At 35.2% G+C, this 17,555-nt stretch overlaps 3 protein-coding genes and 1 non-coding gene across 6 annotated transcripts; 2 read left to right on the top strand and 2 right to left on the bottom strand.

Moving 5' to 3' along the window:
• The first annotated feature begins 2,271 nt into the window (after nucleotides 1-2,271).
• Nucleotides 2,272-3,894, top strand: LOC117923450 (1-aminocyclopropane-1-carboxylate oxidase). Its single transcript, XM_034841739.1, has 4 exons — nucleotides 2,272-2,446; nucleotides 2,570-2,796; nucleotides 2,882-3,215; nucleotides 3,320-3,894. Exons 1-4 carry the CDS (start codon nucleotides 2,342-2,344, stop codon nucleotides 3,608-3,610), a joined length of 957 nt encoding a protein of 318 aa, XP_034697630.1. The 5' UTR covers nucleotides 2,272-2,341; the 3' UTR covers nucleotides 3,611-3,894.
• Nucleotides 3,895-4,659: 765 nt separating this feature from the next.
• On the bottom strand, nucleotides 4,660-10,314 carry LOC117923449 (protein CLMP1-like). 3 transcript variants are annotated; one of them, XR_004652623.1, is made up of 3 exons: nucleotides 10,163-10,314; nucleotides 7,459-10,078; nucleotides 4,660-5,103 (listed from the first exon to the last, which is right to left on the bottom strand). XR_004652623.1 is itself a non-coding variant. In XM_034841738.1 (2 exons), the coding sequence occupies exon 2, from the start codon at nucleotides 9,980-9,982 to the stop codon at nucleotides 7,646-7,648; it is 2,337 nt and encodes a 778-aa protein (XP_034697629.1). In that variant the 5' UTR covers nucleotides 9,983-10,078; nucleotides 10,163-10,314; the 3' UTR covers nucleotides 7,311-7,645. The 3 variants fall into 3 exon arrangements, 1 of the variants encoding a protein (XP_034697629.1); XR_004652622.1 differs by having other exon boundaries at nucleotides 4,780-5,103; nucleotides 7,345-10,078; XM_034841738.1 differs by lacking the exon at nucleotides 4,660-5,103 and having other exon boundaries at nucleotides 7,311-10,078.
• A 2,821-nt stretch (nucleotides 10,315-13,135) lies between these two features.
• LOC117924423 lies at nucleotides 13,136-13,264 on the top strand. The gene has a single exon (XR_004652789.1). It is a non-coding gene; the product is annotated as a small nucleolar RNA snoR111 (small nucleolar RNA).
• An 894-nt stretch (nucleotides 13,265-14,158) lies between these two features.
• On the bottom strand, nucleotides 14,159-16,611 carry LOC117923291 (probable tyrosine-protein phosphatase DSP4). The gene is made up of 5 exons (XM_034841516.1): nucleotides 16,171-16,611; nucleotides 15,972-16,065; nucleotides 14,933-14,990; nucleotides 14,788-14,831; nucleotides 14,159-14,684 (listed from the first exon to the last, which is right to left on the bottom strand). Exons 1-5 carry the CDS (start codon nucleotides 16,410-16,412, stop codon nucleotides 14,490-14,492), a joined length of 633 nt encoding a protein of 210 aa, XP_034697407.1. The 5' UTR covers nucleotides 16,413-16,611; the 3' UTR covers nucleotides 14,159-14,489.
• Nucleotides 16,612-17,555: the final 944 nt, after the last annotated feature.

Below are 17,555 nucleotides of genomic sequence, written 5' to 3'. Positions count from 1 at the left end.
CATTTACCAAAAGACATTGCATGTGCCCATGAGACCAAAAGCTAAAAAGTTTCAAAGGAGGGGCCAACTGTTGTCAACTCGAACTCAGAACCCCATAAGCTTTTTCTTGCCTCAAATCATGAAATCAATGGAAAAAAAAGTAAAAAATAAAGATAAAAATAAAAAATAAAAAAATGGGAAAGCCCATTGTTTAAGTAGCAGAAAGAAGAAAGCAAATTTATAAAAAAAAAAACACCCACTTGTAACTCCATTTTTTTCCTTTTACAAGCATGAAGCACCACAGTACCGAGCCAGTACAATTCCCACTCACATTGATGTTTCACAAAGCCCATTTCCAAGAAGTAATTAAAGAGGGAAGGAAGGCATGCATCTAAAGTGGGCGTGATTGAAGCAAACTTTTACTTTTTCTTCCATTTTATCATTTCAATTCACTTAAACAGACTTTATTTTCCTCTCTCTCACCACACTTGTCTTTCTTTTTTTCCATCTATCCTTTTGTTCCCCTTGTTGATGATGGACCTTCATTATGTATCTTGCTTTTGTTTTCATGTCATGGTTTTGCCATAAACAAGACAAAGAAAATGGCAAAAAGATCCAACATGACCTACTTGATTGGGTTGGTAATTATTCCCTTCTTTTTCATGTAGAAAATTCCTATGATATATGCTTTCTCGTGGCTACTATATCTAGCTTCTCATAATAAACCCTAAACCATTGAACACTGACGTAAAGAAATAACACTCACCCAAGTACGAATAAATTGGTTATAAGTATAAGGAAATAAGACCATTGTTAATATGCGAATAAAAGGAGGCCTAGCTATATGATCTGTTTGCTACTTTCAATTGGGTTTTGCTTCTCGGTACGTAGCCAAGAGATATCTTTTCAATACTACCCAAAAGAAAAAACCCACCATTCATAAAAAGAGTGGTTGTGAACCTTGTGGCAATCCCCTACAAAAAGGGAAAAAGAAGAGATCATTGTAGAAAAGTTTTGACAGGATGTATGATTTCATTGTATAGAGAAAAAGTAGAGTAAAATTGGTTCCTTGTAAAGTCCCTCCATTATTTTTCTCAATGGGTTGCATCATTGGATCATGCACTTGGAAATGATGAAAAGAAACTACAAAAATGGTTGGAAAAGGATTCCAGAAAGCTCCCCCTTGAAGACATTGTTTTTGTGGAATCTTGAAAGATGAGGGTTTTTCCTTTTTTTTTTCTTTTTTTTAGTGCAAAAATAATTGTTTTTGAGTTTTACTTAAAATGAAGCTTTTTAAGCATGGGCATGCAAATTATTATACCTCAAGATGGGTTAATATGAAAATGATAAGCCACAACCTAGAGGTAAAACCCATAATTTGACCTAGAATATTATGGACTCCACATCTTAGACAAATGGATTCAAACTCAAAATCTATGCTTAATCAAAGTTCTAATATCTTATCCCGGAGAGGAATAAACAAACGATCATATTTGCTTTTCGAAAAGTATTTAGAAAAAAAATTAAGAAAAATAATTTTCTCATATTAAATTGTAATATGAAAAATAATATTTAAAGAAACATACAAAAAGAAATTATTTTTTATTTTTATTTACATTTTCTTTCAAATTTTTTGAAAACCGAACACAACAAAAGATCCCAACTTGAAATCATTACTTAATTAAAACTTTGATACTATGTTAAGCCATGGATTTGATCCAAAAACTTATACCATTAGATAGTGAGGCAATGATGTTATCAGGCCAATACTTTCAGCTGTTCTAATTGTTATGGAGGGATTGGACCACAAGAAATTTATTTGATATTTACCTTAATTTGGTGGAGGTGCGTTAGCCCAGAAGTCCCAGTGGAAACTTCAATTATATCATGTAATGTCATGTTCATGCCAAAACAAGTTAAAGAATGGCGCATGCATGGGAAAAGCAGCAGCCACCCTGGTTTGGCCAAGAACCAATCTAGGAAGGGAAGGGTGACCAAGGTGGGTCCCAACCACCTAAGCATGATGGCTCAGCAAGGAAGAAGAGACCATGGTCCATGGCCATGGATTCAGCCAAAAGAAGGTAGGGGTCCATCAGGATGTGTTCACATACATCCTCCACGAGTCCTGTTTTTCTTTTTTCTTTTTTTAATTAAAAAAAAAATTCTTGCTTTATTTTTTTAACACAGATTTGGATATATAATTTTAATATTTTTGAAGCCCCCACAGTCCTCTATCTTTTTCTCACCTCCCACTCCTTGAAATGACTATAAATTGGAGGCCACCCCCACATAGATTGATGCACAGATTCACAAACACACAGTGGGAGAAGCAGTTGAGAGAGAGTGAGATACACAGAGAGAGATGGAGAGTTTCCCAGTTATTAACATGGAGAATCTCAATGGAGAAGAGAGAGCAGCAACCATGGAGAATATCAAAGATGCTTGTGAGAACTGGGGTTTCTTTGAGGTATACACATATCACATATACAGCTAGTTATAAGCTCTTTGCTTCTTGCTTGTAAATTTCATCCGCAACTATTTGCAGAGCTTTACTGAGCTTGGTTATGGTGGGTTTATGGTTTTTCTGCAGTTGGTGAATCATGGGATATCCCATGAGCTGATGGACACAGTGGAGAAGTTGACAAAGGAGCATTACAAGAAGTGTATGGAGCAGAGGTTCAAGGAAATGGTGGCAAGTAAGGGTCTGGAGGCTGTTCAGTCCGAAATCAACGATTTGGACTGGGAAAGCACCTTCTTCCTCCGCCATCTTCCAACCTCCAACATGTCTGAAATCCCAGACCTTGAAGAAGATTACAGGTCACAATTATAAACTCTACTCGTCTTTCAGTTCACAGTATATTTTTTGGTGTGAAGCCTATGAATTTTGTGAATGATATAACAGGAAGGCGATGAAGGAGTTCACCGCGCACTTGGAGAAACTCGCTGAGCTGCTTCTAGACTTGCTGTGTGAGAATCTTGGGCTAGAGAAAGGGTACCTGAAGAAGGCCTTTTACGGGTCTCAGGGGCCAAGCTTTGGCACCAAGGTCAGCAACTACCCTCCATGCCCACAGCCAGAGCTGATCAAGGGTCTGAGAGCACACACTGATGCTGGTGGCATCATCCTACTCTTCCAAGACGACAAGGTCAGTGGGCTTCAGCTCCTCAAGGATGGCCAATGGATTGATGTTCCACCGATGCGACACTCCATTGTCATCAACCTAGGTGATCAGCTTGAGGTATATGCCCAGAAGACCCAAGTTTCAATCACTTGTTTCTGTTTCAGTCTATCAGGGATACTGACTGCAATTTCATGATTTTCCCATGTTTTTCTTGTATGTAGGTGATCACCAATGGCAAGTACAAGAGCGTGATGCACCGGGTGATCGCCCAAACTGATGGAAACAGAATGTCATTAGCATCATTCTACAACCCAGGCAGTGATGCAGTCATCTACCCAGCACCAGCATTGGTGGAGAAAGAAAAGGAGACAAGCGAAGTGTACCCGAAATTCGTGTTTGAGGACTACATGAAGCTTTATGCTGGTTTGAAGTTCCAGGCCAAGGAACCAAGGTTTGAGGCCATGAAGGCAATGGAACCTACTGTTAATTTGGGTCCCATTGCCACAGTTTGAGTCCTTTGCCAACAGAAAACAAATGGGGTTTGTGTGTTTCTTATGCTACTATGCTAAGCCTAGCTACTGGTGAGTGTTACTGTAATAATGTTGGGAATCTAAGTTCTACTTTATATTGTGGGTTTATAAGAAAGATGTTTGGCTAGTGTGAAACTTAGGCTTGATGTACCATGCCTGCTGCTGGTGTAATGGTGGGGGAGATGAGGTGTTCTGTTGTTGAAAGTGACAAAAACTTAACCTCCTTTGCTAAGAACTTCAGATTCCTTTTGGCCTTTTCCGCTTAAGAGCATTTTTACTGTTTGATTACTGTGGATTTGCCCAAACAAGGATGTGTTTATTAATTATAATAGACGAAAAAGGACTTTCCGTAACGCAGAGATGACCCAGTTTAAAGAGCCACCCCAATAATTAAGAGCATTATACCTCTTGAATTATCAAACACCTGAACATGTTATTGATGTTGAACTTCAACAGAGGAAAGAATAATTTAAGGCAAACAAACTGTACTGTGTCATGTACAGGGATAGCTTAGAATAGTAGGGGAGAAAAAACATGGGAATCAGCTTTTCAGATTGAATTAAAGGAGATGCTAAATGGTTACATCTCCTTTAAGAATAAGGTAAATTTTGCCTTGATTATGATCCATCACAGTGTTTGCTTACCTCATTATGCCTCGATATCCAGCTAGAGATTCAACTAAGGCAAGTGGAGCACTTAAAAAACAAATGAATCTACCTACCACGCCATGGAAAGATGATCTCTGCATGACAATTATGAAGTAATTCTAATTGCTAACACCGAAAGCACGCACACGAATCTGGGATATGAATCCAATAAATCCATGTTACAGTTTCCCCACTAATCTGGGGGACCCAGATTCTTCTCTTGTGGTACAGGTTCATTGGGATATATAAGAAGTATGTTGATGGTCACTTTCTTAAAAAAGAAACAGCACTATAACATTTCTTGAGGTCGCATCCCTCCTTCTAATCATCATATAAACCACACAATAACATGTTGATAACTAAAAGATAATGGAGTCATCCTGGTATCATTAAAATTTTAAGTTTTCTTTCCATCCTTGTCAGCAAGGAGAGATGGCATTGATGATACATTGAAATCCCATAATATTTCTTCTGATTAATCAAGCTTCTGGTCTTGATCATATCTAGAATGTAGAGAATCAATTGAAATAATGATTATCAGTGACATCAAAGGGAAAATTTTCATGCCAATGAGCTGCCATAGCTCAGTTGGTATGTGGGTGGTGAGGTTTGGGGAGGGAAGGATGCATGAACATGGTGGCAAAAAGAGAGGTTGGCCAAGTAAAACGGAAAAATAAGATAACACAAACAACAAAGTCAACTCTATAATGAGAAAACATCTGACCGAAGAACCAGTTGCCTAAAAGTTTGGTGGGATGCCCCATTTGCTTGAAGAACCACAGCTACTTCTTTGCTCCAACTAGTGCTGTCTAATAATGGGTAAGACATCTGAGGAGGAGAAACAAAGTGTTAGAGATGAAGTACTAATCAAGTTATCACTAATTCAATGAAAGTACAATCAAGTTACGTAAGCATTTTGCATTTTTCTTTTTCAGAGAAAAAAAAAACAAAAAAAAAAAAACCTTTATCGCTCACATAATTAAACCATCTGAAACAGGTCGGCAAGGTTATGCTTAGTGTGTGTTGAAAAGTTCAGAGAGGATGTGAATCTTCTAACAAGTTACCCATGAAAAAACTAACTAAACAGAGTAGATAATTCCAGTCTAGGATTACAGCAGGGAGAATTGAGGGGGGGAAGGAGAAAAAGAACTGGCACCGATACTCCAAACTATTAGCAGTAAGAATTGTATGAAAAGAAAGCCTGGGAAACCACTTTAATATGTCAAATGTAATAGATTCTAAACCTAAAAAATAGGTAAAGATGGAATATCAACAACTACAATAAGAACACCAGTTTGTGGCACAAATTAAAGCTCAAGGTTTACAGACAACTTGCATAATTAGTTTATGTTAAAGAAAATCCCCGAATGGCTACCATGTATTAGGATAATCGAACCAACAAGTAAATGTCACACATGAATAACACATTTAGGAATTGAAAATGTTCGACACTTGCATATTTTTCAAGTTTAGACTACATCCTTGGTTGCCCGTGTCAAAACAAATGGTTGCATCCTTGGGAATTCAAGGTAATAGGTATCAGAAGATTATTAGGGTGTATTGACAGTCACAATATATCTGGTCTCTAAAGCTTACATTAAAGGGGATATAAGAGAGGAGCTGGGAGATATCATAATCAATTTAAAGCAAGCTTTTTTTCTCAAGGACACCACAGCCTCATGTTCCCAAGGGGTAAAGCAAAGGAATGTTGATGGGGGCTTTCAATGGGGAGAAACAAAGCAATTCACTTATCAGGGGAGATGAATGTGCTCCACAGTGGGTTCCTAGAAATGCAGATTTGGAGGCAGACAGCTTCACCTAAAATGTGATCAACATCACCAGAGGACTTCTTTAGCACTACTATGCCCTGCTAGACTGGTAAGTTTCCTCTTGTCTCTCTTCAATGGTTTCTGTGGTTTTCTGGTCCAATAATTTTGCTTCGATTGTTTGGAATCTCTGCCACTTGCTTAATAAATCTCTGATTATTTAGAACAGAAATTTTGTAGAGAGAATCAAACATAGACACAAAAGAATAACAGAGTAACTAGTTGAACCAAGACTCAATGAGATTGTCTCACAAGCTATAAATCACCAAACTGTCTTAAAGAAAATTATCCAGTGTGGGATAAGATGAATGACAGGAGTCACAAGTTAGTAACCATTGAACGTCTTTAGAATCAAACAGAGCAACCAGTAAAATCAAACTCAATATAATGAGATCATCTAATAATGGAATAACAAGTTTTTTGCTCAACCATGAGGCTAAATGTAAAAAGCAGAGCAATATCAGTGTTCAAATACTAAGCCATCTTTTGATGAAGGCTTTTTTTAATTTTTTTTTTTTATAGGTACTGTCTCTTTAGATAAAAGTTACCCATAACAAGTAACAAATCAATCATTGGAGCCTCTTCAGATACCAGACCAGTGCTAATAAAGATCTAGCAGCATTTTTGAGACAAAAAACATAGATCAGAATAAGACTTAATAGAAAATATTTCCCAACAAGACAACGAGAGGAAATGGTTTAACTCAAAAGGACACCTAGAGAATATGATTTAACAGAAAATATAACTTAGATGGAGAGAAATTATCTTGATATTGATGGAAGGGACATCTATTAGTTAAAAGGTCTCATCAACCCAAATGCATTTCTGTGTCTCATCCAAAGTCGATTCCTAAGTGTTTGAGGTTACCTTTCAACAAAAATCCTGTCCCATTCTCTCAGTTTAATCCTGGATCATCACTCATGCAATGCTGCGGAAACCTAACATGGAAAAAGAGTGATAACAGTTTCTAATGACCCAGTTATATTGGAAGTCTAAATTTCTCAATGATTGGGGGAAGTTTTCACATACAGGCCCCGAAGTCTACTCTTCATATGCTTACCCAAAAAATGTTCCAAACATCTGTTAATAACATAAAATGAGTGGATTGTATTTAATATGCAAACTACCAGTCTACTACTTAAAAACTTCCATCCTGGGTACTAAAGCCACTAGTTTCAAGAATTAAAATAGTTAAATGATAACAAATTGTTGAGACAAAGCTTGCCATGATGAATCACCATACATTTCAAGATGGAGAGGCCAGACCATAAATCAGATCCTGAAGCACATAAAATTGTTCACAGAAAACTCATTGGTGTTTCGAATAATGTTCTGAACAAGTCATTTTGAAGGTTACCATGAAGAATTTAAAACCAAAACTTCTCAGTGATTACACAGCTTTGCAATGTTGCACCCAATGTTTCTATTTAGACACAAATCCACCCTCTTGCTGAGACAAGTTCTCCCTTTTGCCCATTCAAACTTGTGGTTAGGGAGAAAATATGGGCCTAATTTTGTATTGAAACTCCTGCACACAGAATATATCACTTTCCCGATACTTGATCAACTTCATTCTTATCATCTGTTGTCCCAGCCACATCGGTGCTTAAATTCTCAGATTTTTTTTCATTGCTTTCTACCGCATCCCCATTGGAGGAATGGTTCTTCAGAACCATTGAAATGTCAGCCTCAGAAGCTCCAGCAAGCTTAAAGCGCTCAACAGCGGCATCCAGGTTCTTCTTCCAGCCATCCAGCCCTAATTTGCATTCAACTTGGGATCGCTCAAACAGCATGTTACCCCAGAAGAGATGTATCTGTGATCTCATCACTGCTGCTTGTTCTGCTGCTTCTTCAGCCGAAACCTCTGCCTGCCCACCAATTACAGAGGACTCAGTTTCAGTACCACTTCCTTGTTTCTTCCTTCTCTTTAGCAGTTCTTCTCTCTTGCTTGCACTTGGATCTTTTAGCTCATTAGCTCTCTGCTCCTCCAGCTTCTCCCACATCTCAGTCGCAGCTTTCATCTTCTCCTCAGCACTATCAAAAAGCTTAATCGTTTCTGTAGCATCCCAGCCTGAGAGGTCTAATTTCTTAGCCAAAGCAAATGACCAATGAAGTTTTGCCATTTCAAATTGCTGTTGCCCCAAGGCCAGCAACCCCTCATAAAAGTCAGGCTTGATCAAAAGGGCCTCCTCATACTTCTCTCTGGCCAAAGAATATTTTTCTCTGACCCAATCATAAGCCACTTGAAGTTGGGTTGCCATTACATCTTTTGCAGCAGATTCATCCAAAGGAATGCGTTTCCTTGCTGCACACATATGAACATTCCCCCAATTGAAGAAAGCCAATGCAGCTACCTCCTGGAATTTTGAAGCAGCCTTGTCAAACAGGCTTTGAGCCTCTTCACTTGTCACTGTCTCCTCAAGAGCTTCAGAACAGAGCTCCATCCCAAGCTCATGTAGGTCAATGTGAGCATCTGGGTCAATACCAACATGGGTTCTGAACAGTTGAGCAAACTCAAAGAGCCAATCATCCATCTCCACTTCCTTGGACTCAGGGTCCTCCGAAGCTCCAGCTTTCTCCTTTGGAGCTTCCTTCTCTGTCTTTTCAATCTCTGTACCTGCAGTGTCCAGCACTGAATCACCTAGTGAAGAGTGAGACCCATTATCCTCTCCCTCAAGCCCCTCGCTCTCAGGAGGCCTCTCCTCCTCTTCTTCCAATAAAGGCGGCTCCTGCTCAGGATTCACCTCAACAATATGCAACCTCAACATTCCAATTGAGTCTGTTTTATCAGTTTCGGTTTCCTTCACAATAAGGCTGTCCACAAAGGATTCTGCCAATCTGAGTTCTCCTGCACAGGTTATGGTCACCAAATCACCATCACTATCCTTATACTTAATCAAAACAGACTTTGATGATGGAAAGCGTTTGCTCACAATCTCCCTCAACACTCTAAAATTACAATTCACTGGCATTTGGGCAAGCCTTATGTCATGATCATAAACAAGCTTCAACGGCCTCCAACGAATCACAGCCTTAATAGCCTGCTCACCAGCAGACAATGCACCCAATGAAGATGACTGTTCCTTCTTGTTACTCTTACTTTGATTAGAATTGGGTTTGGAAGAACCATTTGAAGGCTTCAACACAAGTTTCGGAAGCTGGGTCTTAGTATCAGAACCATATTCAGCAACAAAATTGGATTGAGCCTTCTCTGGCTTATTATTTGGTGACACAACTGACCCCACTTGTGCTGCCGGCACTGCCTTTTTCTGCACCGGCCGAGCTGGTAAACATGGTCCAAGACCACCAATTGGTGCTCCTCGAACTGCTGAAGCCCCAAGGGCAGCCGGGGACGGGCGGCTCTGCAAGTCCTGCTGAGCCTCTTGGCGTGGCCCAAGGGCGGTCCTAATCCTGCGGGCAATCTCCAAAGCATCTCGATGATTCGGGTCAGCACCCAACAGGGCTTGCACATCCTGCATCGCCATTTCATACTTCCCTATCGCCTCAAACGCCCGAGCCCTCCTAAGAAGAGCCCGGACAAACCGGGGCTGAATCTGAAGCGCCATAGTACACTCAGAAATAACAGTCTCATAATCTATGGGCTTCATTTGCATCAAACAAGCCGCTCTATTGCTATGAAACACCGCCCTATCTGGGTGGGTTTTCGGCGTAAGCCGGAGCGCACTATCATACTGCTCAAGGGCACCCACATAATCCTTCGATTGAAACCTCTTATTTCCCTCTTCTTTCAGCTCGTGGGCTCTTCTCAAAAAGATTGACGAGTCCAAATCAACACCCCCATTAGCATTTGGAATTGGGTTATCTCCCGACTCTGGCTTCACACCACCACTCTTCTTTTTTCTCCCTCCAGATTTCCCCATATAATACCACTCTCACCCACCCCAAATACAAAGAGCTTGAATCAAAACAACACAGAAGACGCAACTTTGCAGTGTCCACTACGATGATTTCCTTCTCTGAGTAATGAAATTCAGAGCTTTTACAGATATTGCGAAAAAAAAAAAACAGAGAGAGAGAGAGAGAGGGAAATGGCAACTTACAAATGAAAAAATCCAACCTCTGTGTAGATTCTGATGCTGAGTGATTCACCTGCGGAGTCCCTAACACTAGGGTTGGATGGTTTGATGAATAAATATCGCAGCAAAGCCCCTATAGGGAGATGGGGTTTTCAGAAAAGCGAAAGGAGTTCAAACCCTAGATAGCAGCATCAGAATCCACCTTGATCATAGCCTGACCGTTGGATCTGTAGACTTGTTGGTACAGTCGTTGATTTCATCACGTCACAAATGCACCTGAGGGACCCATCAATCTCTGCTGTGAGGATGCAACACGTGGCAGATAAATAGACGTTGAATTCAGGATTATTTCCATTTACCACCTCGAAGTTTCTAGAAATTACAAAAGTTACATCTTCTGATTCTTCTCTTTTCAGTTGCCCATTTATAGGCATATCTGTTTGGTCCGGCCCAGATAAGGGGCTGTGATGGACCAAACCCAACTCATCTCATATATTTAGTTCTTATTTATTAATTCTGTTTTTTGTGCTTAAAATTAGAAAATAATACTAAATTTTTATACAGAAAAAAAAAATTAATTTACACAAAAATAATAGTTTTAAAAATTATTTAAATTAATTTTTAAAAATATAAGGTGGATTTATACCTTTTATATAAATGTTTCTTATTTTAAAAGCAATCCAAATTAATTAAATTGGAAAATATCTAGATGTCCAAAAAATTTGTTTCCATGCTCTAACAAATTTCTACTTCGATTTTGAATTAAAAATGTTAGGGTAGCTACATCTACTTATTAGAGGCTCTTTTGGCAGACCTTTGATAAAATTTTATTGAACATCATTAAAGAATTATATTTTAAAAATATTTAAATTATTTTTAAATATAAAGAGATTATAATCCATGAATATATTATCATAAGTGTAATATTAATTATTAATAATGAAAAATATAAAAGTAGAATTAAATATTTTATTATTTAATTAATTCTTTGTTTGCAAATATATATATAATTTTGTTTGGTAATATTTTTAAAAATATTTTGAGAGTTTTTAAAAATTGTTTTCATGATTTTGTTTTTTTTTTGGGAAAAGTGAGATTTTTAAATTAGTATTATCTTCATTTATTTAAAAATGATTTAAAATCCATACACTTTTTAACGAACCATGCAATTATTCCCAAAAATGTAATTTTATTTGTCATGTCATCCAAATCAGTTGATAGCTAGATTCCTCTATGTTGATGTTTTTCTTCCTTTTTAATATTTTATTATTATTATTATTATTATTATATTGTTAAAATTTCATGCACTTTTTTATATGCAATTATTCTCAAAAATGTCCCTTTATTTGTCATGTCATCCAAATCAATTGACAACTAGACTCCTCGTAGATATTTCTCTTTCTTTTAGATATTTTATTATTATTATTATTGTTTTATTATATTATTTTATTATTTAAGATTTTTTTTTTCTTTAGAAACATTCTAAAGTAAGAATTTGAAAAAAAAAATTATTCTAGTATTAATTAGTTAAAAATAAATTCATATTATTGATAATAAATAAACCAATAATAAATTTAAATTTATTATATAAAATTAATAGTTGTTTGATATAATAGATAATAAAATTTGTTGGAAGAGTTTTTCAGATATAACATGTTTTACAATATGGTTGTATTTTGATATATGATATAAAAATAAATAAATAAAAATTTATATTAAATAAATTAATCATAATTAAAATAATTATATATTATTAAAATTATTATTTATTATTTAATAAACAATCTTATTACTTTTTGAATTGATAATTATGATCAAATAGGTTTTGTTTGACAATATTTTCTTTTAAAATTATAGGGAATAAAAAAAATTAATCCTATCTAAATAGGATTTTTTTTGTACAATATTTTCTAAACTTGTAGAAAACTAAAATAAGAATCCCACAAGTTATTTGTTTCCAAATAAAAAATAAATAAATCTCAAATAAAATAATAATAAAATATCTAAAAGGAGCAAAAATATTTATACGGGGAATCTAATTGTTAATTGATTTGAAAGATATGATAAGTAAAAGGACATTTTTTAGAATAATGAGATGACTCATTAAAAAGTACATATATTTCAAATTATTTTTAAATAGATGAGTATAATACTAATTTAAAAAATTTTGAGGTTTTTTTTCATGTATTTTCATATTAGTGAATTAAATCTCACTTTTTTCTTGTTTTTTTTTTCTTAAAGTTTGGTCATATTTTCTAATGTTTGTTTTTGAAAGATATTTTTAAGTTAAAAAAGAAAATGTTTTTTTAATATTTTATAAAAATAAAAGTATTTGATAAGTAATTTTTTAAAATAAATTCAATTAAATTTAATTCAAATATTATTAAAAACTATTAAAAATAAAAATAGTTTTGTAATTATAAATAAATTTAAAAATAAATAGTTTTAATATATATATATATATATATATATATATATATATATATATATATATATAGTAATATTATAATAAAATCATAATAATAATACTTTTTAAAAAATAAATAATAATAATTATTAATAATTTATTTAAAATAAATAGGGGATAAAGTTTATCTTTTTTAACATTGGCAAAGGGGTATTATCGTAATCGAGTAGTATCAAAGGTTACCTTAGGGTTGGTGATCGCTCCCTATAAAAGAGCATGCCGCCTTAGTCTCTCCTACACTCTAGATCCTTTAGGGTTTTCAGATTTCGTCACTCCAACTTTCTCGATCCGTAAGGGTTTTTGAGGTCTAGGTCTAGATCTTGATCTTGGTATGGCGGCTTTAGGAGTAGGTTCTTACTCGATCCGTAAGGGTTTTTGAGGTCTAGATCTTGATCTTGATCTTGATCTTGGTATGGCTTTAGGGTTAGGGTCTTAGTCGAAGATTCATTGATTTGGATCTTGATGTGGCTTTAGGGTTAGGGTTTTAGATGAAGATTCATTGATTTCGAGAAGAAAGCCTCTGCTTGACTGAGAAAATGAGAGACGAATGTGAATGTCTCGTCATTGATATCAAGAGGAGGTAGAGCGAACGGAAAGGCGAGATATCGTTTCAGTCGTCATTACTCTGGATTGGCGATTCGATTGTTGCTCGTCTACATTTCTTTCTTACTAATGTATTTTTATCTTATTTTCCTCTGGGAAAATTATTGGGTGAAATGGGAGGGTTGTTTCTTCACTTCGAACCGATTGGAGAGTTATAACTTATTTCTCCATGCGGACTGCTCTACGCCCTAATGCACTCTCCTTTTTCTTGCATAATGGTTTTTTTTTTTTACCCCAGGAAATAAAATGAAAGAGAGGATATGTTTGGACACGGGAAAACGTGTTTGGATATCAAAAAAACAAAAAAAAAATTGATTAAAATGTTTATAGGGAAAACGTAAGTTTATATGTAAGGAAAAAAAACGGAGGGAAATTGAATGAAAGTAAATAAAATGTAGATTTATTATTAATAAATTATTTTTATAGGTAATAAATAAATTTGATTTATTTATTTTTCTTGAATTTTAGTTATATTTATTTTTAAATACAATGTGAAAAAGTTATGAATTGTTGTTTAGCAGCTACAAGTAGTTAAGATTCAAATTTGGGTGTTTTTTTTTCTCATTACCTTAAAATGGTCGAGATTTGAGAGCATGAGTAGTGTGAAAGTGTTTTTGCCATTTTTTAAAAATAATCAGAATTTGTTTGATGGGTTTGAGAATGGCACTGAAAATATGAGAGTATCCACTCAAAAAATGATTTGAAAAATATTTTCAAATCTATAAAGAATCAAACATTAATTTGAAACAGCTAATTTTTAGAATTTAAAAATATTTGTTTTAATATAATTTTAAATTTTATTATATAAATTGAAATTATCTAATCTATAAAGACTTATAAAACATTAATTTGGAACAGCTAATTTTTAGAATTTAAAAATATTTGTTTTAAATTTTAATATTTGAATTGAAATTATCTTTTTAAAAATAAATCATTCAGATTTAAAGATGTTTTTTTAAAATAGGATACTAATATTACAGTGCCTGGCTAACCACATTACAATCTTTTGTTTTGGGACAGGAACTTTATTATAATTTTCTCTACGCAGACACTCCCAACTCAAACTCAATGCCAGTTCAATCCATCCCTATGAATCAATACGCATCAACGAACAACTCAAAACTCAATCCATCCCAATGAATATTTTGAATTGTTTCAACTACTACTCTTTTACGCGGGCGGTCTGGTCTGTATGGTATCTCTAGTTTTTTTTTTTTTTGTAATCTTAAAAAAAAGAAAAGAAAAAAAAAAAGGAAGACTCCAGAAACCTTCTCTGGTATTTTAGCTTTGGCACCTCCTAGAAGGTGGAGATGTCATTGGCAAGTGCTTGAAGCTGGAAATATCAAACAACTCCATAAACCTCTGGTCTGATATTCTAGCTTTGGCGGCAGCAAACCTCTGGTACTCATCAAAAATTGAAGACAGGCACCATCGTTGCAGCTTTCTTAAGCATCCCACAAGGCAACCAGTGCGGTGCTGCAAAGCATAAAAGACATTGCGCATTAATGGACAGAAGATTCAGAACCGAGGCATCTTTGTATGAGGTTACACCAAGCAATCCATCCTAAGAGGAGAGTACCTTCCCTCGTTTGCAATGAATGAGGAGTGGGTGATTTCTTTTATCTGCATGGCGGACAATTCAAGCATGGGTGAGCAGATTCTAAAGCAAGCAAGCAACCTATGTTGGGCACAAAGTTATTTAAAAGTTGAAGTGATTGTGATACCAAGGACCACTTTCAATGCTTCACGAATTGTGTCCTCTGGGATGTTTACGAAAGGCTCCTGCCAAGTGCCAACATTATCAACTATCAACTTTTTGAAGACAAAAGGAGTTTTTAAATGCAAATTTGTGATTATCTTTCTGATAATTATATAATGACAAACCGAAAAATTCCAACTAATTGTATAATGACTAACCAAAAATTTCCAACAGTACCCCTGTCTATTGGTAGAAAGTAAGAGATCACAAGGAGCATTGGAGCAACGTAAGGTTCAAACTATGGACAAATATATTCTGTGAACAAATTCATACCTAAGATCACAATAGAGTTCTCTGTGGAACAACCCACATGGAGCAAAGTTTTCTCTCTATGAGTCCATTCACCCAGGATGTTATTTTGACTTCAAATTTTGGGTTAATCAAAGAACACTGTTTCTGAAACAGATGAATGTTACTTCGCACGGGTCACATGGATTCATATGGATGTTATTTGGATACTCACTCTCAAACGAATGTTACTTGAGCTATGAAATTATGGTTAATCTAACAACTGCTTGTGAAGAACAGATGGTTATCCGAGAAATTCTGAGTTCTGGAATCAAATAGCCTTAGATCGAGCTATTTAAATTCCCCTAAAGCGTTCTTCAATCAAGACTAATAGCTATATTTAATAACAAGCAGAAAATAATATATCTCAGGAATTTAAGAAATTATTAACAAATATTTCGCTTTATCCACACAAAATATGGCCGTATAAATAACTGAGTTCGATTCTCATCTCCGTCTCAATTTCCAAGCAATTGAACCACATACGAGATTATGCTTTACCAGAAACTTATCAATTTCTAGAAATCAATACCAGATTTGGAACTTCATAACATCGAATCTTCAACCAAAATTCAAAATGAACAGCTCAACTTTTCCACTATCGATAATCAAAATTCCAGTACCATATACCTCATACTAGTAATTCGATTAGCTTCTCCGCATTATCAAACGCCAAATCGATATTTAAATTAATTAAAAAAAGAGCAAAACCGAACCTTACATCCATCGATCCCGAACTGGAAGAGCCGAATTCCATTACATTTGAGAAACTCGATGTTCGGTTCAGGATAAGGCTCAGGGCAGAGATATCTACATTAAAAACACACATATCATCAAATCCAAATCAAAACACCTGTTCACAACAAACAATAACCGAAAAAAAGAAAAAAGAAAAAGCAATAGCGATTCACTCACATGATCGAACGAAGGCCAAGCGTCTGCAAGAAGGTGAAGTTGGCAGTATCGGGAAAACCAGACCTGAAAACGCCACAATCAACCATCGCGAAGTTCAGAGGCGGCACGAACAGCTCTTCTCCATCTCTATCAGCTTCATCAACGCTCCCCTGAACCTTAGCCACCAACGAGATCTGCCCGGTCGGAGATGGAGCTCCGACAACCGTCGTACAGATCTCGACCTCCGAGCTTTCTAATTTCATGACTTCTTTTTGGCGCGAAAGCTTTGAATTTTAGGAAGAGAATTCAAGATTAATTTTCCGGATTCATCCGGGTTTCAGAATCTAAGAGGATCTGAGGAATGAACATCTTCTCCTTCTCCTCCTCCTTTTTATACACAGTGGAAAGGGAGGGTGACGTTTGATAACATGCGCAGTGCGTGATGAGTGAGCAGGGAGTGTCGTGGAAAGAAAGAAAACTGAAATGGTGAAACATTGACCGGAAATGAGAGAGCAAAAGCAAAAGGAAAAAGGCCAAAAAAAAAAAAAAAAGTTTAGAAATTGGAGGCTCCACTTGGCATAACGGAAATCCAAGTGTGAGGAGGGGGGAGTAGGAAAATGAGGAAACAAAGAAAAGTGGGCGTGCAATAAGCTTTGATTTAATACTTTAATTAATTTCTCCACACATCTTTTTCCGATGTAAAATAAAAAAAAATTAAGAGCATATATTTTTATTTTATGCTTTATAATAAATGAAATAAAATAATTTATCTTCTTCTATTGTCTTTTTAACCACCAAATATGGTATGACAACACATACGCCCGCGTGTTGACACATGTTCTATCGTTCCCGGACATGATGATTTGGAATGATTTTATAGTTTTTTCGTTTTAAAAACATGATGTGGAAACTTTAAATTATAAAAATAAATAAAAATAAAATTCAACGTAAAATAGCATATAACTAAAATAAAACTTGACTTTTGGCCTCTTTCTTCTTTTTTTTTTTTTTAAAAGAAAAAAATATATAAACTTCTTAAAAATTGATTCAAACAAAATTACATTTGCTTCAAAAAAAAATTGAGGAAAATAAAATAAAACAATTATTATAATATATGCAAGGATTGAAATTTCAAGATATTTTGTCGACTAATATCGAAAGTAGGTGAAGTCGACCATCGATTATTGATATGAGGATTTTTCATCAAAAAAAATTGGGTGATATATCACCAATATTTTTGTAAAAATCCAAAATTTCATAAATAAAAAAAATCGAAGCAAACATTTTAAATATTTATCCTTGTAATTTTATTTAATTTTAAATATTTTTATTTTAAAATATTAAAAATGTAATTTTACTTAAAAATGGTTATAATATAAAAAACTTAATGAAATTCTAATATTTTA

Source organism: Vitis riparia, chromosome 10 (assembly GCF_004353265.1).
Source record: "Vitis riparia cultivar Riparia Gloire de Montpellier isolate 1030 chromosome 10, EGFV_Vit.rip_1.0, whole genome shotgun sequence".
Lineage (NCBI taxonomy): Eukaryota > Viridiplantae > Streptophyta > Magnoliopsida > Vitales > Vitaceae > Vitis > Vitis riparia.
The sequence above is the reverse complement of the archived record's forward strand: the minus strand, read 5'-3'. Positions and strand labels throughout refer to the sequence as shown.